This window comes from Triplophysa dalaica, chromosome 11, assembly GCF_015846415.1.
Source record: "Triplophysa dalaica isolate WHDGS20190420 chromosome 11, ASM1584641v1, whole genome shotgun sequence".
Taxonomy (NCBI): Eukaryota; Metazoa; Chordata; class Actinopteri; order Cypriniformes; family Nemacheilidae; genus Triplophysa; species Triplophysa dalaica.
This window is the reverse complement of record NC_079552.1, coordinates 5,209,569-5,237,385: the sequence shown is the minus strand read 5'-3', so window position 1 is coordinate 5,237,385 and position 27,817 is coordinate 5,209,569. Positions and strand designations below refer to the sequence as shown.

Here is a 27,817-nt window from a genome sequence, read left to right as displayed (position 1 = left end):
CCGGCTTGTGCCACTCCCGCTGCCCCGGGCTGTCTGACATCATCCGTGAACAACGTAGACACGTGGCGGTATGTTTTGATAATTCGCCGCGTGTCCTCCGGTGTTCCGTGTAGCCCCGCCCCCTTGTTTCTCCGCTAGTCTTACATTAGTGTTTTATCTCAATCACCTGTCTCCCTTTAATGTTTAGTCCTGTCACCTGCCCGTCGCTCTCCCTGTGTCATTATCCCTCGTTATTGTTTCCCTTCTTAAACCCTGTGTTTTCCTAGTCCTGTGTCTGTTTATTGTGTGTATTTTTATGGCATCTGTACGTGCGCTTTACTCGCATTGCCATTTTCGTGTGGATTACCTTTTTTCCTGTGGAGTACCATTTCGTGTTTGGATTTATTATTTACTAGCTGTTTTGTTCCCCTCGTGGAAAGTTTTCTGTTTTGTTGTACGTGTCTCTGTTTTGCCCCATCGTGGGTTTTGTTATGTTTATTTAATAAAAGTCTCTGTTACCTTAATCTGCCTGAATCTGGGTTCTGCTCACACACAACCTTGACACTATCACTTGATCTGCACCGGCTTACTTCCACACTCTCCTGCACTCCTACACCCCATCAAGATCCCTGCGTTCAGCAATTGAACTTCCCGCAAATGAACTTCTCGTATTGCCTTCCCATAAGGGCAGTAAATCGCTCTCCCGCTCTTTCTCATTCACAACTCCTTCCTGGTGGAACATTCTTCCTAACTCTGTCCGTTCAACCACATCTCTCACAACATTTAAAAAACTACTTAAAACCCATCTCTTCTGTGAATACTTGACAAACAAATGAAAAAACTACACTAACCCTTTCTCTTAACAGGTAGTGGTCTAGCTTTTGTTGAAACCAGTAACTTTGTATTGGCACCTAATATATTATGGCTCCTGTATGAACTATCGCTTATTGCTCCTAAACTCTTTGTAAGTTGTTAGGATAAAAGCGTCTGCTAAATGTAAATGTAGTCTAAGGTTCTTTGTGGAGAGAGAGGTTGGGCTTTAGAGATCCTCTCACTCTCTCTCTGAGTCTCTTCGGTGTTTCCACCCCTTTTGTCTTGATAGCCTTCCCATTGGTGTTTCATTACCCACAACTGCCCATTGTTAATTATCCTGTGTTTGTTCCCCTTTAAACATCCTCGTTCATTGTTCATTGTTCACTGAACCATGTATCTTGTTTGCTTTGTACCTTGTCAAGTTAGTGTAGTTAGTTGTCGTTCTTATGTTTGTTTTCCTAGTCTAGTAAGTCCGCGTCCTTGTTGTCGTTTATAGTTTATCCTGCCTCGTTTCCTCGTGGGTTTTGTTTTGCCTTGTATTAGTTTTCTATGTTATAATAAATATCTGTTTAAAACCCCTTCATCCCAGTGTCTGCCTGCAATTGGGTTCTTCCTGTCAAACTCCTTGCAAGCCGTGACAAGAATACAACAAACGAGACGTAATATACATAAAAACAACACACAACAGCAAATTTGCACAATGTGCGTAGTGTACAAAAGATAATGACACATAATTTACAAATAAATAAATAAATAGCATCAAATGTACACCAAATGTGCGTAGTGTACAGTGACGGATATGTATTGTTGTATTACAGTAAGACAGTGCTAAAGTTGTGCGTGCTAGTGGGGGATAAAGTGCAGTGCTAATGAGTGGATTGTGGCAACCAAGATTATTATTCGGAGCAATACCTGTTGGAAGGGTAAGCAAATGCCTTTTTTCAAACTCATGCTTTGTATGTTGATGTGTGGACACTAACTGCAACAAAAGTACATGAACAGTGCTTATAATTTGCAGTATTCAATGTGTCTGAATGCTAATAACTTGTGTTTAGACCATATAAATGTAGATCTTCTCTTTTATATTTGTTTGTTTAAGCAAATCATTTAGGAGGCCGGTGTTAACGTCAAGAAAAGAAGCAACAAGATGTATTTTAATACAAAGTAATAAACACATGAAGTGCAGTTGAAAGTTTAAAACATTGACAAATAATTACTGTATCAATTTGCAAACTGAGCATCAACATTTATATTGCAAAAGTGAGATTATTGGTTACTAACAAACAATATAGGCTACATGATCTCATAGTTCACACCAAGGAATGTTTAATCACAAGACAAGAGACAGTAAGTGAGATTATGAAAGTACTTATTTACTTTTTTGGGGGGATTCAAAGTAACTTAGGCAGTGCCGTTGCTAGCCATACTTGCAGCAGCACCCAAGGCGGCCCCCACAGCACCCACTGCGGCTTGACCTGCGACAGAAAGTCCTGCTGCGCCTAAAAGTCAATTGAATAAAAGACATGAGTTGAAATGATTTGACAGTTCTGTGAAAATGGTATAGATATTTAAAATTATACATAATTAATATTGCTGTTTAATATTTGACCTGTGTTTCTCTCTCTGTGCTTTCACTGTGCACGCGTGCGTGTCTGTCTGTGTGTGTCTGTGTTTCCATCTGTCTGTCTGTCTGTGTGTGTGTATATCGATGTGTGTAACTAAGTATGTTTGCTTATTGTGTGTGTGGAGCGTTTGAGTGTGGATATGACTGTCTTTTGTATTTTCTCCTTTTTCTTGTTTTTACAGGTAAATAACTTTAGTTGATTTGCTTATAGTCAATATGTGTCATATACAGCTGCTTCGTAGCAATGAAAATTGTAAAAAGCTATATAAATAAAGTTGAGTTGAGTATGCACAAATTTATTTATTTCAAGATTGTAATTTAATGTTAAAGTATTCCAAGCCGATTTTTGACTCACCTGCGGATTGAAGAACTGCTACCACAGATCCAGCTACGACCCCTCCTCCGTTAGCCACAGCTGCAGCTGACATCATGGAGGAGGCAATAGAACCTGCAGCAATTCCTCCAGCAGTAAAGCCAGCAGCCGCTATAACTGCAGGAGCTGCAACAACTGCTGCGGCTTTGGTTGGATTGGAAAACTTATTTACTTACTGATTTAGATGGAAAACATTAGTACATATTCTTTACTTTTAAAGTGACCAAAATAGTTGTTTTTAGAAATTTTACCTGCTCCTACACCTGTCGCGATCATTGTAACTAAAAGATGAATAGATGAGGGGAAAGAATAGTACATTGTAAATAGCTAAAATCGCACATTTAAGATTCTATACAGTTACGTTAGAAAGTAGGTCCACTTACAAGGATCCATATCTGTCAAAAGTACCGAAGCAGGATTCTCTTAAACTGGTGCTTGTATAAGAGCTGAGCTGAGCCTTATAAGCTATGGGTGGACCTTTATTGAGAAACGAAACTGAAACTCAAAATAAATATAGCCATACCCCAAAGACAAACGTATAAGGCATGTTTTTGTAAAGGAGTATGCTGTGCGTATGTTTATTTAAACTAACATGATGTCAAAACATTTCACCACAATGTCAAGTAGTACACTAAGATAATTTCATCGATTCTGGGCTCAGCTGACGTTGTCGTGGTCACACTAGCTAGACCTTTCGTTTCATTGACTTTCACTGGATCATCCCAGCAAACATTGGTCCGACGCACATTGTGTCCTTGGCCGAAAATAGTCGCGGTAGGACGTCAAAAATCGATAAAAACAAGTGACATAGAACATGTCCTAAAATGCATTCAGGTTCATGTGTACATGTCAACAGTTCTCTGGGGTTGCATGTATAATTTTCACTTTGACTTTAGCTACGTGTTATTCTATAAATATTGAATCTGTTGAAAGGGCGTCCTCTAGTGACATCCTCTAGTGGCATTACATGTGCATTTTGAGTCCATCTTGACCCTCTGTAAAATTCTTATGAAGTATGCAAAAGCAATTGTGCTTACACCTTATATAATACTGCAATGATTCATTTGAGCGCTCAATTAGTTTAAAAAATGTTGTGAATAGCTGTACACTGACGTACATTACACGTCACGCAACACAAATTGTTAAAAGCAGGAAATCTTTTTTTTAAATTCTTTTGTATTTATATAAATTAGTTAAATTACCAATTATATTTGCAAAGTGCCTTGTGTGGTCAAGTGATTACAAAGCCAACTGTAGTCCTTATTCGAAAAGTGACGGAGTATTACAAATACTACAGTTGGGTAAGTACATTTTGTATGTGGTTGAGTCTTACTTGACACGAAGGAACTGATAGAAAAAATGCCCACATTGTCAACTTCCATGAAATTTGAGTTTGGCTAAAATAAGCTAGCACGCTAAAAGGTTAAGTTAGTAGGTTAGTAGGACAACATTTTTTAAAGCCTGGCGGGGAAAGAGTTAACGTTGGCTGAGTTTTGTGTCACTGCTTACAAACAGTTACAATTAACATTAAGTTGAGCAAATTCATGCAACTACAGGAACAATAGATCTTTATATTTTCTTACAAACGGAGGTCCGGTCAATAGGTTTTTTGAAAATAAATAAATATTTTATCAATTTAGCCAAGTTGGATATACTGTATAATAAAAGATAGGATCTTTTATCAGGCCATTGATTTTATATTTTTATGTCCATGGTATGTAGGCCCTGTGACTAGGGGAATGCCTTCTTTATAGAAGTCTGATCATTTATATTTGTAAAAAAATAAACTACTGACAACATGCAAAAAGAAAATATAATGTTACAATTATAATGCTCACATAAACAGAAAACAAAGTTATTTTCTAAATTAGCCTTTCCATGCCATTCATAATAATTATATCTTACATCATTTCTCCAAATAGAACATGGGACCCTGCTTGTGAAAAGCCAGCAAAAGTCCTTCATAAAATCACCCTACAGAATATTCTATGAAAATATTACGAAATCTTCAATATTGGCTGAAAATGCCATAATTTTGTGAAATGAATGCTTGAATTTAATCTTTGATGGTTGTTATCTAATAATCCATTAGATTACGAGACTTTAGCCTGGGTTTTTAGAGGGTCACAAATGTTTTAATTCTTAATGTAGATAAAAACATTATGGTTAATAAATATCACTGGTTGAAAGGTTGGAGACATAAAGCAAACAGTAAACAGATACACATGCTTAAATTTTGCTGCATTTTGTTCATTTTAGAGGATATAGCGGCACAATATCAACTATATAAATGTTCCTGGGAGCGCATGTGATGTGACTTTCCGTTGTGAAGACGCTCAATTTAGCCTAAACAACTTAAACAACGTGTCTCGGGGTCCAGATGGAACGAAGCAAAGGTCTGGATCCGGAACCGATCTTGGGAGGATCCCTGCTTGTGCGTTCAATGCAGTGTTTTTTTCTTCTTCGTTTGATTAGGAGATATAATTATGGTAGTTCGATCTTGTTGTGTTAATAACTGCAATAGCATCACGCAAGTCGTTCAGGTAAGGACAATGGTTCTTTCACTTTCCATATATCAAACAAAACAAGTTATTTATTTTTTATAGTTTTGGCTCCATATCTTTCAAATGGCTTTAACATGGCATAAGCTCTTTGGACTCCGGATTCCTCAGCTCATTCTCCAATTCCAAGTCATTTCCATCATCATCAGAATCAGATGGATCTTGGGGACCAGAGGATCTGTTGGAATCCGCAGCTCCACCTAACGCAGCACCAACTGCTCCACCCACAGACGCCACGGCTGCTGTTGCACCGGCAGTCAGCCCTACTGCACCTTGTCATCAAGAGAAGAGCATTATACAAAAGCAGTCACAAGTACAAGTAGTGTAAAGCAAACAGTCAGCTACGCAACAGATTTATAAACTTCACTCCAATGCCCATATATTTTCTGAAAAACTGCACTGTGAAACATAGATAATATCGAAAAACAAGCATACACACTAAGAATTGCTGGGTTAGAAAATAACCCAACCTTAACCCAGCTGCTGGGTAACTATGGGACAGAACACGCGCTGGGTTATTTTGACCCAAGTGCTGGGTTGAACCATTTGACCCAAAATGCTGGGTTGTTTGTTTGACCCAACTAGTGGGTCGGGTTAACTGTGTTTCTGGGTTAACATACACTCTAAAAAAAGGCTGGGTTAAAATAACCCAATTTGGGTTATTTTGGTAACCCAACATTGGGTCAAATATGGACAAACCCAGCGTTGGGTTATTTTAACCCAGCCAGTTGGGTTAAATCTTTGACCCAACATGCTGGGTTGTTTTATTTAAATCAACTTTTGCTTAAAAATTACATTGATGGTTTAAAACAAACCCGAAATGTTTAAAAATAATAATAACAAAATCACAGAGAAATACTCGAGGCATCAGTAAGAATCAATAGTTTTATTAAGGATCAAAATGCAAGACAAAAGGAATTCATAAAAACATGCAATATGTTATGCTCAATGAACAATAAAATGGCATATAAAACACTTTGATGAAATGTATGTTTATACATATTTAAAGAACATTAATTTCAATAAATTACATTAGTTTAGATTTTAACATATACATTTAACAAGGTTATTAAAGTGGCACAAGTAAATATAAATAGTTAGACAACTTAACACTTCAAAACGCTATAAAAAGTATTTTACTAAACCCTTGTTAATAGAACCGCATTTATATGTTAAAATATAAGTCTATGCACAAGTTTTCTATAAAAAAAGAAATAAACAAGCGTTATGGATGTGAAAAAGGGACACCTTAACTTTCCTCTTCATATAAACTCACAAAACATTTTAAATAGTGTTAGTTCTTTCGGTTTCAGCACTGCTTAACCTGACATATCCACGGAGCAGTCTTACTTAAGAGGATTCTTTTCCTAGGAGTTGTAGACAACAGTGTGGTGTGCACTTTTGGAAGTGGATGTCCAGCAGGAGGGTTTCTTTATCAATTTGTTCATCTATAAAGAGACAAGAAAAGAGACAAGAGAAGAATGTAAGGAAACTGGCCTACCCAGAGCACAATGGATTATAATAAACATATAAAGAAGTACATTAACATTTTACCTAAATAATGTTTACCTTTAAGCCTGTTATGAAAACATCCACGTTCCAGTTGACATTCTCTTGAATAGAATGATCCATTAATATTAGCTGTTATTCTGCAACCTGTCAGTGGGGGAAAGAAGAAGAGTGGGACATAGTACAGAAAGTGAAATACAGTCTTAAAAAATAATATTATAAACGTTAAAACAACCCTTCACTAATTCGACACACTCGGGAATAAGTTTAAGTCTAAAAAGAGCAACAATTGTTCGTCTCATATACCCAAAATTAACTATATCGCATTGTTAACCACTAACGTTATAAGAGCGGCTACTCCCGAGGCAATGGCCGAGATAGAGCTGCTCTCCACGGAGACACGACCGCTGACAGCCTGAAGCTCACACCTCCGACAGCGTCTTAACAAAATCTCAAAGAGGCGTTATGTTTATATATAAATCACGTATTTGAGTTCTTAACAACAACATTCTCGTCTAAAAGACTCTTAAATCTAAGTTCTGTCACCGAACATTAGCGGTATTTATAAAAAAAAATGAGCTGGATGTTTGCTTTTTACACGTCGCTCTCGTGTCGACCTTAAACTAATATCAAGTTGCGTAAGTTACTGAACTAAATTCCTCACACAAGTCACACATTTCAGAGGAAATGTTCACCAAAAAGGAAGTTTAAATGATTAAAAAGCTGTAAATTAGAACAACGTGGGCATAACGTTACAGACTAGCTATCCAAAGCTAACGAAGCTAGATTGTAACGTTACTTTCAAACCTAATGTGAACAGCCGAATTTTGCATACTTTTGCATTTTTTTTTACAGTAATAGTTTTATACATTAAAAACTCGTAAAACATACCTTTTCTTCTCCGAATAACAACTTTCCGAGATGAAGTGGATCAAAATGCCCGCGAAGGTAAAGTTTGTCTGATGCGTAGAGGAGTGGGAGGGGTTTACTCTCTCACTGTCACTCAATTGGACCAGACTGGTAACCCAGCGTTTGGGTTACTCAAAAAATGACCCAACACTAAGAAAATAACCCAACAAAATGACCCAACAGGCTCAACCCAGCTGTTGGGTTAAACAAATAACCCAGCATTTTTTAGAGTGTAACCTAAACATTGGGTTATATGTTTTCCCATTGCCTTGCTACTTTTATATTTACCAATAAAAATAAATAATCTCAAGGGAATGTAAAATTATTATATTTTTTTCTGTAATACAATTACACAAAACAAATGCAATTGTAAATATGCATTTTTATTAAATTTATTTCTTTACATTTATTGAATGGGTGCAATTGTCATACATTTCATCCAACACCTACAGACACATAAAAAAAGTTTTTGTAGATCAGTTTCTTTAAAAACACAAAACTGGGTGAATTATGCACTGTAGATTCCTATTCTATATGTCAACATTGCAGCATTAGAACACTCAAAATAATATTATTGGCACATGAGAATCAGTCCAAACAGTGTGCCATTAAAACTAAGCCAAACAAAGACTCCAAACAACAGACAATACATGTGACAACTTAAAGCATGTTACAAGTGCCCAGAAAAAAACTTTTGTCCTCAAAAACTTCCCACATGAAGACTCATGTCCATCAATACGATAAACTGCATGCTGGAGAAATTTCTAAGTAGGAAGAGACTGCTTAGTTAACATCAAGCACAGAAAAGGACTTGAAACAGATCAACTTAGCAACAAGTCAGTTTTTCAATGGCATGTCCTGAAACAATGGTGAAAGTCTGGGATGTCGTTGCTGCCTCGTCCCAAAGGCACAAAATGTGCAGAATACATCACTGTTCTCTGCATTTTGCGAGTATTCCACCATTAAAGTCCCCACCTGTTAAATATATGACAGTTAGTCTTAAAACATAACTAACATTTAAGTTAAAATGCATTTAATGAACAAATACAGAGGCCTTATAAAAATGCTAATTTTAGAAGAAACCTTCAAACTTCACTTTTAGTATTTTACTTCATTCACTACATTCATACTGTATATCATTTACTTCTGAGGATATACATATATCACACAGTGATGGCCAAAACTATTAGAACAATAGTATTTTTACCAGCTGGAAAATGGTATAAAAGACAGTTATTTCTATCGTTTGCTGTCGTGTGTCAGAAGGAAATTTCTGTTTAATTTTCCAAACATTATTCTTGTCATTAATTGTAATAATCAGTGAGATTAAGAGGCTAAGCTTTTAGCTAATGCAGCTAACAGTAACGTTACCTGAGGGAAAAAAGCGGGAAAATGCTAAATTTTAAATTATTGCTAGTTGGTTGGATCCAGCACGTCACAGACACTTGAAAAAATATCCCCTTAGATTAAGTTTTGTATGAAATTATCTAATTCTGACTAAACATTACAAAGCCATACAGTAGACAAACAGTAACCGAACTATACCATGTATTTCTGACCTAAGGCTAGTTCATACATTTCCATTAGGATTTAACGTGAAGGATAAAAACCTTTTAAAGTAAAAATATGCACACTTACACACATATATATAACATAACGATAAAGCGATTGTTAAGGCCTTTTTTTGTAAAAAAAATTGCATGCTAAGCTGCTAAATTACTTAACGTTAATCAATCACAGAATAAAACACTTCCTCCGCACAGCGACAGATCAAATACTGCATTAAACAGTAAAATCAGTGTGCTCTTACCACAAGTTATTAAAAATAATCATATTATCATATTTATTTACCTTTTAAAATCAGCTTGCTGTGATGTGTGTTGCCGTCTGACAAGGAGACGCGTGAAGGATCCAGAAGGTTCGATGAAGTGGTAAAATGAACAAACCGTTTGGGTCAAAATAACCCAACCCAGCTGTTCAGTGGTGAAATAACCCCTACAGTCCATTTGACCCAGCATGAGCAACCCAACTGTGTGTTTACAGTACCTCAAACAACCCAAAATTATGACCCAGCACAATTAACCCAAAAATGTGTTTACAGAAATAACCCAGCATTTTTTAGAGTGTATGATCTGTCTGTTCCATATACAGTGAAACAAGTGAAGAGCAAGAGACAACCTGCAGACTGGAGGATTGCCACCAAACTTCCAGTAGCAACGGCGCCTCCATTAGCGATGGCCGCAGAAGACATCATACTGGCTGCCAGTGAACCAGCAGCTATACCAGCAGAAGTGAAACCAGCTGCAGTAAGGGCCACTGGGGCCAACACAACTGCACCAACTAATGCACATAAACAGCAATAATATATCACAAAATATACTATATATACAGTATATATATATATATATATATATATATATATATATATATATATATATATATATATATATATATATATTAGTGTGTGTACAATGTATGTTTTTATTTGAGAAATAAGCAAATAAACAAAACAACTTTACCTGCACCAACTGCGATTCCAATAATGGTAAACCGTCCTTAATAAAAAAAGTGCAACAATTAGACAATATACATATTCTATCACAGTGGTTTCTCAAACTTTTCAGATCAAGTACTACCTATTATAAAATAAGTTGTTCCAAGTACCACCTAATGACCACCATAGAAAGTCACACGAATAAACACTCAAATTAATAGTAGAGCTGTTAACCTTTATCTTCACACCTCGTCCTCCAATGTATAAATAATACAAACATTTTTGTGTTTACCAGCGGTTTTCAAACTTTTTTTGTTGGTCAGTTGTAATAGTGGACACAAAACACTTTTCTGTAAAACACTTTTCTGTAGATTTATGGGGGATTTAATAACTTTGTAGGGACTTTCAAAAAGACTACAAATTATATTAAAGACAAACAATGTGGAAAGAATATTTAGCACAGAAGATAAACTTAAACATCAAGAAATTAAAGAAATTTAATTTCATTACAATACTTTTGCTCACATTTTCAGAATGGACTGGTCTGCAGATTTGTTCAGTTAGTGTGTTTCTATCTGAAACTTTCAAAAAGTCTGCAAGTGTATCTTTCCGGGCAGTGTTGGGTAAGTTACTCTGAAAAAGTAATTAATTACTAGTTACTCATTACATATTCAATAGTGTAATTAGATTACTGTCCAAATTACTCTGTCCAAAAAGTATTTAGTTACTCATTACTAATTACTTTCTATATCCTACATCAACCTTGATTAGTTAAGTGATTCAAGAATATATATGAAACGGCTTATTGAATTCATTCAAATAATATTATTAACTGTCCAAAGTTTTACTAATGTGAGAATTATACATTAAAGCACAGATTTTAAAGTTAGACTTTGAATTTTGAAGTCAATTACGCTATGGCACTAGTATATATTTAACAAAGTATTTAGTTTAAGTACATCAAAAGTAACTGTATTTAAATTACAGAAAACATATGAGTAATCCCTTACTTTACTTTTTCAAGGGAAAAGTAATTAAATTACAGTAACTAATTACTTACTAACTAGTTACACCCAACAATGTTTCCGGGTTGAAAAGTATTGTAGTGTGTTCCAGCCATTAAACTTAACTGTAGAGACTTTTGTCAAAACTATATCGCAACGAGTTTAATTTTACAGTTTACCGTAATAACAACATCTTTAAAAAGTGGTTCAAGTGCAGAGATACAAATGAAACGTTATTTGTACGCAGCTCGTCCGGAAAAGAGAAAGGGACTCACAAGTGCCTGTCTGCTACCGCTATGTGTTTACATCGACCATTGATAAATAAATAATAATTCATACAACTATTTTAAAACTGCTCATAGGCTGAGATCTATTCCGTATTTATCAATCATGTATTAAACTTTTGAAATTGTATTTAAAACACGAAATGTAAAATAATATATAGAGTAATGTCGTGTCAATACCACCTACATCTCTTCAAGAACCACAGTTTGAGAACCACTCTCCCATCATATTCGTTATTTGCACGTTACCCTAAAACAGAAGAGTTTTCACTATACTTACCAGGTGCCATGCCTTCAACGGACTAAGAAAACGATGTTTAAGTTTCGACTGCTAGTACAGAACTATTTCCAATAGTCTATGCTGGTGCGACCAAACGAGTGTCAATTCCTGGGCGTAACGCGGAGAATGATGATGACGCCTGGTTATTTAAGCTGGTTCATTTCAGTGAACCGAGTCTTAATAGTCTTGAATCAATGGGCCCTGAACAACTTAGTCTGTGAATATGTGTCTCGAGAGTGTCCAACACGGACTCAACAATAGAATAATTATGCCTGGTACTGCATTTTTGACTTTGAATTATGTCATTGGGGCCGAACGGGAACCGAAGTGGTTTTTGAACCGGTTCATTAAAATGAATCGCTCGAATGAATCGGTTTGGAGTTGCTTTACCCATCTTAAAACAAAACTGAAACCGTTTCCTGGAAATCATGTTCTCAACCCCTACAAATCCTAAATCCGTTTAGGGTAGACAACAAACTCCTTTAAAACTTTTTTTGTTGTAAGGTGATTGTAGTAAAACTACAATTTTTACAAGTTTATCACTGTCCCTCAATATTGTAGCGATTGTTTAGAGTTGTTTCTCAGCAGAACTGAAAGAGTTCTGTGTAAAAAATGGTGGGTCAAAAAATATTGTGAATAATATTAGTATGATTATTCACTTTTTTGTCAGGTAACATATCAGTTAACATAACTTAGTACAACTCAAACAAAACCATACAAATATAAAAAATGATATACTTTGTAATTGTTTTTATTACACTACAGACACATTTCAAATGCATGTCCACTCACACAACACAAGCTGATGCTGAATGCCAAGAAAGCTGACAAGCAGAATAATGTTATTTGTTTAAATCTGAATTGACCTAATTTCCTTGCTCCTTAGACCTGAAAACCGATTGAGCTCAGTCATCTCAAAGGACTCCTCAATGCTCCAATAGCACAGTGAGGAGTGAAGAAGTTTCCCAAACAGTAATGATCGAGGATACACGCAGGTGTAGCCTATTCTTGCATTGCATCGTGAATGGATTGGAGCTGAGAGGCAAGGCAATGATGCAAGGAAAAGAAACAATATGCACAAACAGGAATTGAGAAGCACCTCTGGAACTCCAGTATGTCCCTCATAATTTCATTTTCTCATCCTCCTCAACAACGTCACAGCTCCACCCAAAACAGCACCTGTAGCCCCGCCCACCGATGCCAAACCTGCTGTAGCAGATGCAGACAGCCCAGCAGCACCTATCATGGAGAACATATGATCATAGTCATAGTCATATGAGTCATGAGTCAGAATTAACACTTTAATCTACACACCTAAATTGAGCATAAAACTGATTTCACAAATCATTCAATTTAACGTAATCTGTTAATATTTACAGGATTGAATCGTCTACATGTACAAATCAAGCCGTATTGATTCAAAAGTTGCTGTATTAATTGCTTAAATGGATAAATAAACACTGTTTTTATAAATAGTTATACCTGCTGACTGGAGGATGGCGATTAAACTTCCTGTTGCAACACCGCCCCCATTAGCTATGGCCGCAGATGACATCATACCGGCCGCCACAGAACCTGCAGTGATACCGGCGACTGTGAATCCAGCTGCGCCGATCGCGAATGGAATCAACACAGCCGAGCCGACTGAAACACAAATACACAATTGAACTGAGCGAGCGTCAACATTTTTTTGTTTTAGGTGTTTTCATAAAATTAGAAACACTTACCAGCCCCCACTGCCGTTAGTCTAATGATATTGTAGATTTCTGAAAATGAAAATAAGAACGATATTAAAAGTAACAAAACACGAGATATTTGTTGTACTGACGTGCCTGACAGAGACTGGAGCTGTTACCTTTCGACATGATTTTGAATTGTTCGACTAGTTAAACTAGTCAATCTTAAAGTCTTCTCGTTTGTAGAGCAACGACATATGTTTGGGTGCGTTCAATTTAGTCGTAAGTGGACTGCGAAGTGGACTTCACAGGGTGTTCCGCCATTTTAAGTGAGATTCCAATCCGAAGCGCGCATGTTCTGTTCGAAGGGAACTGCGATCGGCGTAGGGAATAAGGGAACATGCATCACTTGCCGGAAGTGGAAGGGGCTCGCGTAAAACAAGTTTACGTATGCCTTTGTACATTGTGAAAGTTTATTTTTTATATTGTTAATTGTATTAAATACTGTGGATGGCTTCGCATAAATATGCTATTTTACTTTGTGTAGCATTTTTATTATATAGGCTGCAGTCGACATGCTGAATGTATTTATTTATATTTTATTGTACAATTAAAAAGTTGTTTTCATATGCGTTTATATCCATCCATATGGCCAATATTAAAAAAAACTATGTAAAAGTGGTAAGCAGCAGCAATTCTTAAAAAATTAAGTTTGTTATGTTATGTTATAAACCTCAGGGATGTTTATGGCTGCACCAAATAGTGAAAAAAGCGAGATGAGACCAACGCATCCATGGGAACACATCTTCACATAGTTGACCAAATTAAAATATATGTTTATATTGCAAAAGTAGAGTTTCAAATAATCAAAGCTGCATCAGTCAAATAATAAATACAAGCTTAAAAAAGTTAAGATTATATTGAGTAGATAGTACGTTTCTGTAACTTTATTTTAAAGTTAAGTTTTAAAAATATAATCTGTGCAACCCTGCCGTTGCCTTTCTTTGATGACAGTAAGCGTTTTTTTGTCAGCGTAGTCCACCTCAACTGATATCCCGTGCTCAGGGAGTAGGGAGCAGTCACAGTGAACACTGCGTAGGAACCATATCAAAGCTAAGAACAACATAACACCGCTGGGTTCAGCCCCGACAAAACCTTGCAAAAGTTAAACGGTGGTGCGATTGAACACCCTGTTGTGATGACGCAAGAGACGTACTATGGCAGCTGAGAAGGCCATTCTTCTTGTTCTTTTTGTATATTTTTCGGAGCTGAGGAAATCGTTATAAATACGTGTTGAGTACTGCAAAATACATATCTTCTAATATCTTTAATTGTCTCTTTAATACCGCGTGGGTAATATACATGTTGCAGCTGATTTGGGTTGATGTTCTTTTCACACCCACCAAACAAGAGAAAACGTTAGTTATTACTGAAGAACAAATCATTTAAAACTGCTTTTCCGTTTTTGTTTAGACACAACAATATAGCAAATTACATTTCCCTTTCATTACATTTTTAAGGGAATTTATAAACAAAGTGCACACAATTGTTTTATGAAATAAAGTGAGTTAAATAATAAAGTACTTTTAATCTTTGGCTTTTTACCCCTAAAGGCCCACTGTCATACATCGCAGTTTGCAGTGTTTTGATTCTTTTCGCTGGCTGCAGCTGCGTGCTTGCGCTTGGCGCAGCTGAGTCACGTGATAGCGGACTACAAAACACAGCAGGGCAGGGAGGAGCAACGTGCAAAACTAGGTGTATGGGAAATTGGGGAAAGAAATATACAATTATTAGTAAATAATAAGTAAATGAAAAAATTATGTAGTAAAATACACTAGTATCGATGTTTTTATGTTAGGATCGATCGCCCACCCTTAGAAAACGTATCTCAAACCCTGTTGCACACCGTTGCAAACCGTTACCAGGAAACGTGTCGGTTTGAGTATGAACATGCCCCTGATAGATAGCAGTGATAAATTCAAACTACGTGTTTTCGCGGTTTGAAAATGTTTATGTTTGTTTATCTTTTAGTTTCACGTATTCCTTTAAGTATTGTGAGTATTATTTTGATTTTTATGTTTAATTATAATAAACGAAATATTATTACAAAGATTTATTTAAAACATCTATTTGTATTCGTAAGTATGTTTTTTTATAAATATATATATATATATATTTTACATTTTGTTAAAATACATGGAGCACACTGCCCCCTGGTGGCATGTCCATCGCTTGATGGGTTGGTTGTTTGCTGGCTTGCTTGCTTGCTCAGAGGGTCAACAGGAAGTACTACTTGCGTGTCCCACCGCAGATCCGAAGCGGAAAACGCAACGACATTAACGGCAACGGCATCCCGTATGGCGTCCCACTATTGCAATCGATAATACAAGTCCTTCTCTCACTATGCGCTGGCTTTTCGACCACAGTGACACGGACGGTGAGTGTTTTATATCACGTCTCGTGTAAAGTGGGCGTGCACGCGCTTCTGTCGTTAGGCTAGAGGCCTTACTGAGGTGCACGCGACGCGACTCTTAACTCGAGACGAGTTTGAGTAGAAACCTAGTCAAATTTACATTTAAACTTCACGCAACCACGTGTTGGCAATCCACACTACAGTTTTTTCTATAAAAGTGAGTTTAATTTGCTACAATGGGGGCGAAAGAGACACACAAGCTGATAAAGGCCCCCGTGCGCGCGGCCGTGTTTGGGTTCGTTCTGAGGAGAATTTAACGGCATGCTTTGCACGGTTTAGCATTGCATTTTGTGCAAAATGTCGTTAAAGCTCTCTGGGGCTGTGCCCGGAGCTGTTTCTAGTTTGTTTACACTGTCTGACTTTGAGCTGTTCTAGCAAGCACGCGCTAGGTGTTTGTGCACGTGAGCTGGTCTGAAATCAAAATAAAAACAGTAGACATTCGGTCACGAGGATCAGATTTTAATACAACAGTGCATGGATATTCTACGTTCTCCTCAAATCTTAAATATGAAGAGCTTTTATTATGTAATGCAGGCATGCATGCATGCATTTTGTTCTGGTTAAGGCACATCTAATAAATAAAGTTTAATTTAAAATGAAAGGCTGTTGGCTCTATTTGTTGTAAAATACTACATTTACTGTAGTTATTTTGTTATTGAATTAGGTTCATACCTTTAAATAAGCAGTTCAATTATTCTGTGTTACACAGGTATATACATATGTTATACATATCTGAGAAGGTGTTAAAATACCCTTGTATTCAAATCAAACAGTGATCATTGGATAAGTACTTTAATAAAACAGTGTTGTTTGCTAACTGTAAAATTAGCTTTATAATCTTGAAATGGAAGACAATTATTTCATAAGTTCTTACAAAAACATTTTGTATGGCACTTACTAGTTACAAGACATGGTTTGAAGCCGTCAAGTAAATGTTTAACCCACAACCCAAAAATAGGTGTTTGACGCCAAAGTCTTTTCAGTAACATATGAGGACTTCTACTAATATTCTTTAAAATCTTCTGTCTTGGAGAGTGCTAAGAGTATATTTAAATCTTTTGCCCTTTGACTTTCTTTCAGATCAAACAGCACAGTTTAGGCATTCATGGATATAGTTGGTGGCTCATTCAACCATCTGATTCCAAGTGACCAGCTGGACGATTCCTTGTTGCTCGGACAGAATCTGGAATGTGAAGCAAGTGAGGATTTCGAACCGGGTCGGAATCAATCCGACAATACGCTAAAAAACATGCTCAGTGACAAAGATCCCATGTTCGGATCTGCTAGCACTCAGTTTCATCTATTGGAAAATGAAGATGTTAATTTTAAGCTTGAAAGCGCAACAGGTATATAAACAGTTTTTTCATCTATAAATAGTTGGTTGTGTGTAAAATCAACATAGGAGCTAAATAAAATTCCCTATGACTTTATGTATTGCAGATACAAATCAAGACATGAAAACAGCAGGTGTTATACAGAGTCCATCTGATGGGGAGCACAGTCAGCCCGGCTTTCCACAGGGCAGGAGGAGGAATGCGAGTCAAATACAGAGAAAACAAACAGGTGCATATAACATGAATAGATGTGGGTGAATTCATTTGGATTGCTTTGCCGCAACTGTATTTTATTTGTATTAACTTATTTTTTTGAGCTCACATTGGAAAGAAATGAACAATTAAATACCGAGATTATCCACATTTTTACCCCCACAATTTTCATTAATCACAATTGTCTTTCAGCAAGCCGAGGTAGAGTTAGAGGTGCACCGGGCAGACCTCTGCGAAGAGCAGCACAGAAAAACCATGACCAAGAGTCGACACCAGAGAGGGATGAAAGCCTGGACGACAAAAGGGAAGCACTGCTAAGTCGTCGATTTAAAGTCAATGAGGTTGACTCATCGATGAATCCGGTTGTTGTGTTACGCCGATTAACTGTCACGGTGGGGGGCTATAAAATCGAACTACTTCCAGGACCATCTCAAACATTTGGATCCTTCAACGCAAGCGCTCTTCAGTCCCTGGGCTTACAGGATGATTCCGTGATCGATGAGGGTGTCGCACTCAATCGGGAACAAAATCAGAATTCAAACACAGAAAATATAGATAATTTCACACCAGATGTAGTGTCTGAAGCGAGCGTCGGCCTGCCCAGTAGCGACGACACGCCTATGGATTTTGGACCATATGTGAACCCCAATGAGGTACAAGAAGCAAACAGCACTATTTTAAAGCCTAACGTGGAAAACGCAGCATCAGCGGAAACCAAAACGAATGACCAAATCAAATCTCATAAACCGAGCGCGCACAAATCTCAGAACAAAAATGGTACCGCAGTTCCGCCTGCAGTCGAAAAAGTCCTGAAACACAAACCGACCCTGTCTGGAGTAAAAAATAAGCAGTCTCATCCTGGCAGACCAAGCCTCTTACAGAAGAAATCCCCACAACCCAAAGACAAAGAAACGCATGTGGGCCGCCCAGAAAATCTTCAAAGTCACAAAGGGAAGCCGGCTAAAGTAGTCTTGAAACGCCCAGGAGGGCCTAATGCTCCTAAACCGTCAAAACTACAAAAAACTCAAGATGAACATCCTCTGCATCCAAATGTAAGCCCAACTCTCCCGACATCTCCGACTGTCAGCAGAAAACCGTCGTCTGATTCTGGCCCTAGTGTTAAGCCTGTTCTGAATAAATCTCCTCAACATCCAAAACGACCACAGAATCCCCCCACTCCGGTAAACAAAACAAACCCACCGGTGTCAAACAGCCAACCAGACGAGGAGCAAGAAAAGATAAAGATCAAAAAGCCAGAGAAAATCCAGCAAAGGCACAAGAGTAGAATATCCAGGAGTATCTCGATAGAAGAACCACAGCTGTTCATTCCTGATAACGCTCCTGTTGTGAAGAAGGAGGCCGAGGCCGAACCTCCCCCTGATAGTGACGCTGTGTGGGATCCCAGCAAGCAGTGTGAATTATGCAAAAAACCTCACAATAACGGGTATGTTGGCCATTTTTATGATATAAAATGCCTTTTTATTCAAACAGAGCGTGCAGAACAATTTCTTATTTGTTATTTTTGTAGAGTAACCAAAGTTTAAGAACCAGAAAGTGTCACATTTTTCAGAACGTAAACAAAGAAGTGACCAACATTCAGAAGTGAAATTAAGAGTTAAATTACCATTTATAATACTTAATTACATATGTGGAAAAAAAAATACAGGAACTGGGTCTGGACCAGTGTTTTGCCAAATGGCCTTTAGTACTTTAGTACAGTTTTTAGTATTGTTTCATAAATTAAATAATATAACTTATAACTTTACATTGAGTGTTTGGTTAAGATTTTTTTAAAGAACAAGTTTGTTCCCTTGCTATTTATAAAATAAATCCAACATGATAAAATATCAGGGGTTATCTAAAGCAATAATATTCTTGTATTTTTAAGCTTCATTGGATTACCAAATATCTTTTAAAGCTACTGTAGTTCTCCATGCTCAAAGTTCTTTATGCTGTTGGAATAGGTTCATGGTAGGCTGCGGCCGCTGCAATGACTGGTTTCATTGGGATTGTGTTGGTCTGGATCCGACTAAAGTTCAGCAGATGGAAAAGGAAGATCAGGAGTATGTGTGTCTAAAATGCTGCGCTGAAGAGGATGGGAAGACGGGAGCTCAGACCACAGAGCAGTCAGATGAAAAGATATTAATTAAACAAAAACAGAGACCTCCGCAGATGGTCACTGCTGGTGGAATTCGACCATTCCGAAAAGTAAGCAATATCTTCAATACTAGTGCATGAAAAGAATGGTTACAAGCATTGTCTGTATTTTTTCATGCATTGATGACATAAATCAAGTTATGAGGACTTAACTCAATTAAGTTCATACTTCACTTATAGAATATGTAAATCTAATATCATTTTGGCAGTGTTGTTAACATTTACTGTTACGTATGGAAACTGGTGTACTGACGAAATGGTCATGAGATCAGAATTTCCTCCCTGGTCCAAAAAATTACATCTGTCCCATATGGATCCCAAGTTAGGAAAGGGTGCCTATATTGTTTATCTGTATAGTTAATATAATTAAAGATATATATGTAAATTATATAATAGTAAAATTATATAAAATTGTATTTTATACTTCTGTCTTTTTGATTCAGCTTTTGGTTTGTATGGCACTAGTCACCAGCTGTCATTAAATGGGTCTGTATATCTGCCGTTCTGTGTTTTTCCACATTGGTGTGAAGCAGGGTTGTAAGATTATTTTTTTACAATATGTGAAACAGGGTTCACAGTTCAATGCGAATTACAATATTTTGAAACAGAATTTAAAGGATGAATCTTTTCTGTAAGATTTTGTACGTTTTGTGTAGTAATTGAATAGGTCAATCACAGAAAATGTCACAACATTTTAAAGCAGTAAAAGCACAAATAAAAACATTGTTAACGCAGGACGATACATACATATTGTTATTTCTTTGTATAGTAATATACTGTGCAACAATATATCGTTACACCCCTAGTGTGAAGTGGTCAAATGGTTTTCACCCAGTGTGTGTCGATGGTGAGAAATGTCCACACTCGACAACAACCCTTTAGCCACTGATACGGCACACCAGATTCACTTTGTATCATGTGGCACACTGTATTGCACCTTATTGTACTGTACTATCATAGAAACAAAAAAAATATTTCTTTTTTTTTTTTAATTCAGGATGTAGGAGACAGACGGCCATCTGATGATTTAGCCCAAAAAAGTGGTATGGATATTTCTGTTTTGTTCTTAAGTGTAAAAAAGAAATAGTATTTGGTCCCTGAGGTTCTTGAGTTGACCTTTTGCAGGAGGTAATGTGAAGCACGAAGCGAAGAAAGTCAAAGGGTCCCCTGTAAGCTCCAAGAAGCCATCCACCGGACATATCAGACGAAGCGTACGGGACTCTCTGGAGGAGATTCTTCTAAAACGGTTCGTGTTTTTTTCTCAAGGTGATTTAAAGTGATTGAATAGATTTTTTCAGGTTCTTGAAATATATGTCTGTCCGTGCTCTCCATGTTAATGTTTGTAGACTGAAGGAGTCAGAAATGAAGATTTCTTCGGACAAGCCCGCCGAACTGGCCCGAAGGACCGAGAAAGAGCTTTTCGCTCTGTTTCAGGGCGTTGACAGTAAATACAAAAATAAATACAGAAGTTTGACATTCAACCTGAAAGATGCCAAAAATAATGTAAGTATTTTAGCATCTACTGATAACAATAAAGCATTTTCTTTGTGAAGCCTAAAATATTTTAAGAACATAATGCTGGATTAATGTAAATAACTGCTATTTTGCAGGTGTTATTCAAGCGTGTGCTAAAAGGGGAAGTGTCCCCTGCGGATTTGGTGCGTATGACTGCAGAAGAGCTGGCCTCTAAGGAACTTGCTGCTTGGAGACAAAGAGAGAATCGACATGTTAGTAAAACCGTTTTAATGCAGTATGTCTCGATGTAGTACAGTCAGTTCAGAATTAGTTTGAGAAGTGTATTGAAAAATTTAGAAAGATATACCCAGTAATGGCAAAAACATTTTGTTTTGTAAGGTAACATCAGATGCATGGCTGTTTTTTACAACAATGCAGCCAATATTAACCCAAGTGATGTTTATCGACAGACGATTGAAATGATCGAGAAAGAGCAGCGAGAAGCAGAGAGACGCCCCATCACTAAAATCACCCACAAAGGGGAAATTGAAATAGAGAATCAGGAACCTGCCAAGGCACCAGAGGCCATAGAGCCCGTAGAGGCTGAGGTGAGATTTTTGGACTTTGCTGCTTTCTATACATTTTAGTGTTATTGTCCAACCTGGCACAAGTCAGTTGGCTCTCATATTCTTTTCATCCTCCTATGTTCACAGCCCGAGCCGGTGCCGAACGCAACAGAAGTGCCAGAGGAAAACTCCCCCGAGACAGTAGCGAAGAAAGCAGACAGTCCTAAGAAATCTATCGATACAACCAACTTGCACAAGTCTCATCTTTTTGATCTCAACTGCAAAATCTGCACAGGTAAAAATCCTTGACTTTAGTTCAAATACAGCGTTTCTTGAGTTATTCTGTGGAAAATAACAATGCTAATGTTTCTGTCAAGGCCGTATGCCTCCACCTTCAGAGGAAGCCAGTTCAAAGGTGGTGAAAGTGGCTACAACAGTGGTGAGGAGACAGTCTAATGCTGCAGACGAATGTCAGCAATCCACAACATCTTCATCAGCACTGTTAGATGATCTCTCTTTAAGAGCCATGGAAGAAGGCCTTCTCAATTTATTTCCTGAAACCAGGTGAGATACCTAACATGAGCCCTAAATTGAATGATTCAGTTCTAAATCCAGAACAGAAAAAACAATCTACAACAAAATTGTCCCACAGGTCAGATAGTCTAAGTACCAAAGAAGATACAGCTACGTTTCTCAGCAACTTGGAGAATATGTGGAGCGGTTTTGTTGACATGCATGCTGTAGCCAGGTTTCTAACAAAAGCTTATCCGGTCTCTGGGATACTGGAGCACCTGTCACAGGTAAATGGTATTTTATAAATGCATTCCAAATGTGTCTGGTACCCGAATGTATGTACTATAAATATCTGTAATTGTGTTTGCAGGATTTGCCTGAGAACATTCAAGTAGGTGGACGAATTTCCCCTCAAATAGTCTGGGACTATGTTGAAAAAATTCGGGCCTCTGGGACAAAGGTGGGAAGGGTTATTCTCTTATTTCTCATATAAGAGAAACTATTCAATTTTTTTATGTAATCAGCACTTCTAGATGTGTTGTGGCCATTCCAGTGTATATTTTGACAAAATCAGACACGTGACAAAGTAATCCAACAATGTAAAGACAAGATGACAAGAAACTGTGATAAAAATCCAGGTGATCACATAAAAAAATAACTTGTACTGGTTAAAATTGAAGATGAACTTGTTTTCTTTGCCTTATTTGAGGTCTGAACAATACAGAATAGCTTTTCTGTTATTTTAACTTGTTTCTCCAGTATGCAAATAATTGCAGATAAAAACAATAATTTAAATTTATAATTTGGGAGAAATAATGTTTGTAGTTCGTAGAATGAAACAATAATGACCATTTCACCTTAACACATACCTATAAACAGTAAATTCAGAAAAACTGAAAATTCAGAAAAAGCTGTAACTTCTGATAAAGATACAATTTTATTTGTCATTTCAGGAAATTTGTGTTATTCGGTTCACCCCCGACACAGAGGAAGACGAGATCTCATATGCGTTGCTTTACGCCTATTTCAGCAGCCGTAGGAGATACGGTGTTGTTGCCAACAACCGCAAACAGGTTAAAGACATGTATCTCATTCCCCTTGGCTCCACAGAAAAAATACCCCACCAAATCGTTCCATTTGACGGCCCAGGTAAGACTTTCAACGGGTTCTCTCCAGGTTTAAATTTCACATCTTATATCTATAATATTGACGTTGATGCTCCATATACTTGCATTGCAGGACTGGAAAGCAATCGTCCAAATGTTCTTCTCGGACTGATCATTCGCCAGAGACCTAAAAGGGACTTTAGTGTAATCCTGTCAAACGATGTAAGCGAAGCTCCAAGTTTCTTGGCAGAAAGCAAAACTCAGGTTGACTTCAAGCAGAAGGATCCTGTGATGCAGGACGTGGACACTAGCATAATCAGCGGCATTTTGGGGACCACGCATAAAAAAGACACGGCAGACTTGATAAAGTCCATTGTCAATGAACCGATCCTGGATATAGAGGCAGATGAGAACGTTTCTTTGCGATTTCTTCCTGGTGTGCTAAAGGTGCCTGGAAATGCATCCACTGTGAGCAACAACGAGAAAGGCGACTGCAGCGCAACACCCTCGAAGACTTCAAATGTCGACAGTGGAAATCATACAGGAAACATTCCTAAAACCCCAAGCAGTGTTTCTAGACTTGACCGTTTTGTTATCAAGAAAAAAGACTCAAAATCTGTTAAAACTGAGCAGGCAACGTCCCGCTCAGTTCAGGAGAACGAAGGTAAAGAGAAAGAAGTAAACCCTCAGAGTACAACTTTATCTTTGAGCGACAAACCTGCGGATGTATCGACCGAGAGTTTCCTCTCCTCTCTTGCAGCAGCCAAACCCAAAGAGGAGGTAACACAGACGGCTGATTCGTCATGTAGCATGGCTGCACAAACTAAACCTGAAAGCACTACTTCAAATGCATCTCACGATTCTGTTACCGACAGCTCAGGCTCTGTCCCCAAAAATGATACCTTATCGAGTCCGACTACGACTTTAAAGACACCTCCTTCTTGTATTTTAAAGAAAGCTTCAACTGATAAAGACACTTCTGATTTACAACCGCCAGTAAGTACTTCAGAAACATCTCAACATCCACCGGCTGAACCTTCTCAAGAGTGCAAAGCTGTCGAGGACATCCAAGCCATCACCACCGTCTCAACCGCGGGGAAGAACGAAAGCCTAAAGCCATCCAGGACTCCTACTTTCAACCCCACGGTTTACAATCCACTAAGCAAAGCCCCTCCACCATCCCCGGTTTTTCCATCATACCACACTGGTGCACCAGAACACCAGTACCACCCTACACCATTGCACAATTACCCTCCTCCATCCAACCCTGCCCCTTTCATACCTGTTCAGCCACAGGCTCCTCCACCTTTCACGTTCCCAACCGGTCACCCTGCAATTCAAATATTTCATCAAAGCGATCTTCAAAGTCGCACGATTGCTCCACCTTGGCTTCAAACCATCCCTCCTCAGACGCCTGCTGTACCTCCTCCGACCTACGAGACCCAGAGTTTGCCCGAGTCCAGCTTGCCGCCCTCTTCGTCTGTAAGCATAGATGAGAAGGCATCGGAGAAGTATGACGGAGACAAGCCGTGTAGACACTCAGAGGAGACCTATAGAAAGGATGACAGAGACTACCATGATAGACACCATCACAAAAGCAGGCAACACGACAGGGATCGAGAAAAGCACAGGGAAAGAAGCCACAGTCACAAAGATCGCCACTCGAAAGACGATAGGCACGAGAGATCGAGAGAGAAGCATCACAGCAGCCATCACAGGGACAGAGATAAACAGAGACGGGACTCCGATTATGATAAACACAGGAGAGATTCGAGAGACAGGCGGTCGTGATCTTTCGTACTGATGTTTCATTTCCTTAAAATTCTGTTGAACAGTAGAGAGCTATTTATAAAGTTGCTAAATGAATTTTATACATATGAAAAGAGGATAGTACAAGATTTTAGTTTTTTTAAATATACAAAGATATTTGTTGGTTTTAAATGTAATCTTTCCTGCATCTTTTCAAAGATGTACTAACGGTCCTCAAAAGCAGCTGATTATAATAATTTACAAGAACTCAGAAACTACTGTTGTGTGTAACATGGGAAACATCCTGTGAATCATGATAACAGCTTTGTTTGTTTCACAATTTTTCCTTCCGTTTCGTTTTTCTAAATTGTCGGTTTTCTATGTTCCAAGTGACACATTACTTTGTACATTTTGGCTCGTCACACAGCAACAGAAATGTGCGTATTTGGCACACTGTGTTTATGTACAGTTCATAAAATGTTTTTATTGATAGTAAGAGATGAAAATGAAAATCTTTGTTTCCTAAAGAGGCTCATTGTTTTTATTACAGCCAAGCGTTATAATTGAAGAATGCACATAGGAAAGTACTTGTTTGTGTTTAAAACAACGAATAAAATAGCAATTAAAACTACTGGAGGGTGGAAAAAGGAGGCATTTCTTTTAAGGAATTTGTTGAAAAACTGTAAACACACAGCAGTAAATTGTCATACACGGGCCTTTTGTGTAAAATTACCTTCTGGGAGAATACAGAACACATTTGCAAAAGTGATTATGTACACAATATGATGAAAAGGAGCATGTTTTGACATCTCTGCACATTGACATTGAAAAACGTGTTCAGTAAAGGCTTTAAAAAGCAGGACATCATTTATGCAAAGGATAAAATGCTCATGGGCCAAAATTATGAAAATGCTGGACATGGTTAAATATGTTAAAGGGTAGAGTTATTATCTTTTAAATGTGTAATTTTAACTTTTAGTTTTCTTCATCCCTTTCTCACGATCATCAATCATGCAAGATAGTTTTTGTGGCCACATACCTAATTTTACTTCTTGAAAATGGTTAATGATTGTGTATACTTATTTTCACATTTTATTCCATAAAAGTAAACAACACTTTAACAAAAGAACCAAGATTGTTTCTACTCTTCTCCAGGATAGACATTAAAACCTTCACTGTTTTGTAGAAACTGCTGTTGTCTAGTGTCCTGATACAAGAACACATCTTTAATGCTTCCAACAAACCCTCCCATAAAAAGACCGGTTGTAACCGATGACACATCTCTGTTTAATTCAAAACCTCCCAAATAAACCGCGCCTCCATGATTAAGCGCTACATACTGTTCAAAGGGATCAATGTCTTCAAAAATGACTCTCTCCTCGTTGACATGAACCTGGATGACTGTTCGGTTGTGAATAATGGACAGGTAATACCACCGATTACAGCAGAACGTGCCGTCTCGGTAAACGAGAGGAAGGCTTGACTTCTCGCCAAGGTTGACTAAAATCTTGAGGTTACCATCCTGGAGCCCAACAGCTAGATGATCATTATCTTCACTTTCTGCCTTTCCCATCCAGAGAATCAATCCGTCCCCTGCTGATGATGAAAAATTGAATGACACCTCTGTGTATGTAAGTTTCCTCAAGTTGTACTTTGGGTCCTTGTATTTTAAATAAGAATTTCCAACAAATTTGACAGTCTTCAATAATACTTCCTGCTCACAATAAGTTCCATTCCATCCCAAAAAACACATGCAGGAATATGAAGTGGACGTGACATTATGAATGCAAAGAGAACCATGTTGGCATGAGTTGTTGACGCAATAAATGGAGTGTTGGCACCTGGGGCCGGTCCACAATGCTGAGCAAATACAAGTGAATGATGAAGTGCCCACTGGACGGCAGTAGCCGCCATTTAAACACACTTTATACCCGCATGCTGTTCCATCACAGTCGCCAACATTGGCTCCATCAAGTGCCCCCATCTCTGTCAGGTCAAGGTCACGCCCGTTGACTATGACCTCTCGAATCCCGCCCGTAAACCCCACAGGGTCCTTCTCCGTTGCACTCAGAGAAACTGCACTTAGGGAAGACACCCCTCCAATGAATATATTTGAGGCAACATCCAGAGTCGTCGTGCCTTCTGAGGGGTTACTTGTTATTGTCTCGTTGTCAAGAATGAGAAAGTTGCGGATTCCGTCTCGGCCGGCCTTCAATGTGTGCCACCTCATGCCGGTCACGTCCACACTTTTCTGGGACTGTAATACAATCGTTTCGTTTCCAAGATTATAGCGTAACTGCACAAATCCAGATGATAGGGACACGCTAAGGAAATCCCCTTTGGAAAAGATAGAAAATAAATGTTAATGCACAGTCAATAGAAAGAGAATATGTATAACAGACACATTAAGCTGCAAAAAAAGAGAACATTTCAGTTTTTCTGAGTTTGTGAAATATGTTTTTTACATCTAGAAATGATTATTAACTAAAAATTTGGAATGGCCTCTTAATGTTTTCCACGGCTGTATATACATACACTACCGTTCAAATTTTACAGTCATTATTAATATTAGGTATTATTTATCAATCCTTAAAAATATTATTATATTTCTATTATAGAATAGTAACAAATCCATAAAAATTATGGATAATGTAATTTATTGATTATTAATTCAATCACTTTATTGAATTTGTAATAAAGATGCACTTAAAGTTCACATGAAAATGAAAATTATTGCATAATTTA

At 37.7% G+C, this 27,817-nt stretch overlaps 5 protein-coding genes across 6 annotated transcripts in view; 1 reads left to right on the top strand and 4 right to left on the bottom strand.

Moving 5' to 3' along the window:
• Nucleotides 1-1,913: 1,913 nt before the first annotated feature.
• LOC130431428 (interferon alpha-inducible protein 27-like protein 2A) lies at nt 1,914-3,283 on the bottom strand. The gene is made up of 4 exons (XM_056760451.1): nt 3,173-3,283; nt 3,041-3,070; nt 2,772-2,933; nt 1,914-2,291 (listed from the first exon to the last, which is right to left on the bottom strand). The coding sequence occupies exons 1-4, from the start codon at nt 3,180-3,182 to the stop codon at nt 2,194-2,196; spliced, it is 300 nt and encodes a 99-aa protein (XP_056616429.1). The 5' UTR covers nt 3,183-3,283; the 3' UTR covers nt 1,914-2,193.
• Nucleotides 3,284-5,362: 2,079 nt separating this feature from the next.
• Nucleotides 5,363-11,962, bottom strand: LOC130431426 (interferon alpha-inducible protein 27-like protein 2A). Of its 2 annotated transcripts, XM_056760449.1 has the most exons (5): nt 11,831-11,962; nt 10,288-10,323; nt 9,947-10,108; nt 6,920-7,006; nt 5,631-6,798 (listed from the first exon to the last, which is right to left on the bottom strand). In XM_056760449.1, exons 1-5 carry the CDS (start codon nt 11,838-11,840, stop codon nt 6,701-6,703), a joined length of 393 nt encoding a protein of 130 aa, XP_056616427.1. In that variant the 5' UTR covers nt 11,841-11,962; the 3' UTR covers nt 5,631-6,700. The 2 variants fall into 2 exon arrangements, with proteins under 2 accessions (XP_056616426.1, XP_056616427.1); XM_056760448.1 differs by lacking the exons at nt 5,631-6,798; nt 6,920-7,006 and adding an exon at nt 5,363-5,622 and having other exon boundaries at nt 11,831-11,960.
• A 603-nt stretch (nt 11,963-12,565) lies between these two features.
• LOC130431427 (interferon alpha-inducible protein 27-like protein 2A) lies at nt 12,566-13,882 on the bottom strand. The gene is made up of 4 exons (XM_056760450.1): nt 13,686-13,882; nt 13,558-13,596; nt 13,313-13,474; nt 12,566-13,069 (listed from the first exon to the last, which is right to left on the bottom strand). The coding sequence occupies exons 1-4, from the start codon at nt 13,693-13,695 to the stop codon at nt 12,960-12,962; spliced, it is 321 nt and encodes a 106-aa protein (XP_056616428.1). The 5' UTR covers nt 13,696-13,882; the 3' UTR covers nt 12,566-12,959.
• A 1,835-nt stretch (nt 13,883-15,717) lies between these two features.
• Nucleotides 15,718-25,599, top strand: phf3 (PHD finger protein 3). The gene is made up of 16 exons (XM_056760460.1): nt 15,718-15,943; nt 17,060-17,325; nt 17,420-17,542; nt 17,719-18,970; nt 19,491-19,734; nt 20,681-20,726; nt 20,809-20,929; nt 21,030-21,186; nt 21,294-21,410; nt 21,609-21,746; nt 21,852-21,999; nt 22,082-22,268; nt 22,357-22,504; nt 22,588-22,677; nt 23,171-23,366; nt 23,457-25,599. The coding sequence occupies exons 2-16, from the start codon at nt 17,085-17,087 to the stop codon at nt 25,112-25,114; spliced, it is 4,866 nt and encodes a 1,621-aa protein (XP_056616438.1). The 5' UTR covers nt 15,718-15,943; nt 17,060-17,084; the 3' UTR covers nt 25,115-25,599.
• Nucleotides 25,600-25,833: 234 nt separating this feature from the next.
• eys (eyes shut homolog) overlaps nt 25,834-27,817 on the bottom strand; it is a 172,723-nt gene continuing 170,739 nt past the window's right edge. The window contains exon 46 of the mRNA XM_056760459.1: nt 25,834-27,409. Coding sequence (XP_056616437.1) covers nt 26,214-27,409 — 1,196 coding nt within the window. The 3' untranslated portion in view covers nt 25,834-26,213. The remainder of the gene's footprint in view (nt 27,410-27,817) is intronic.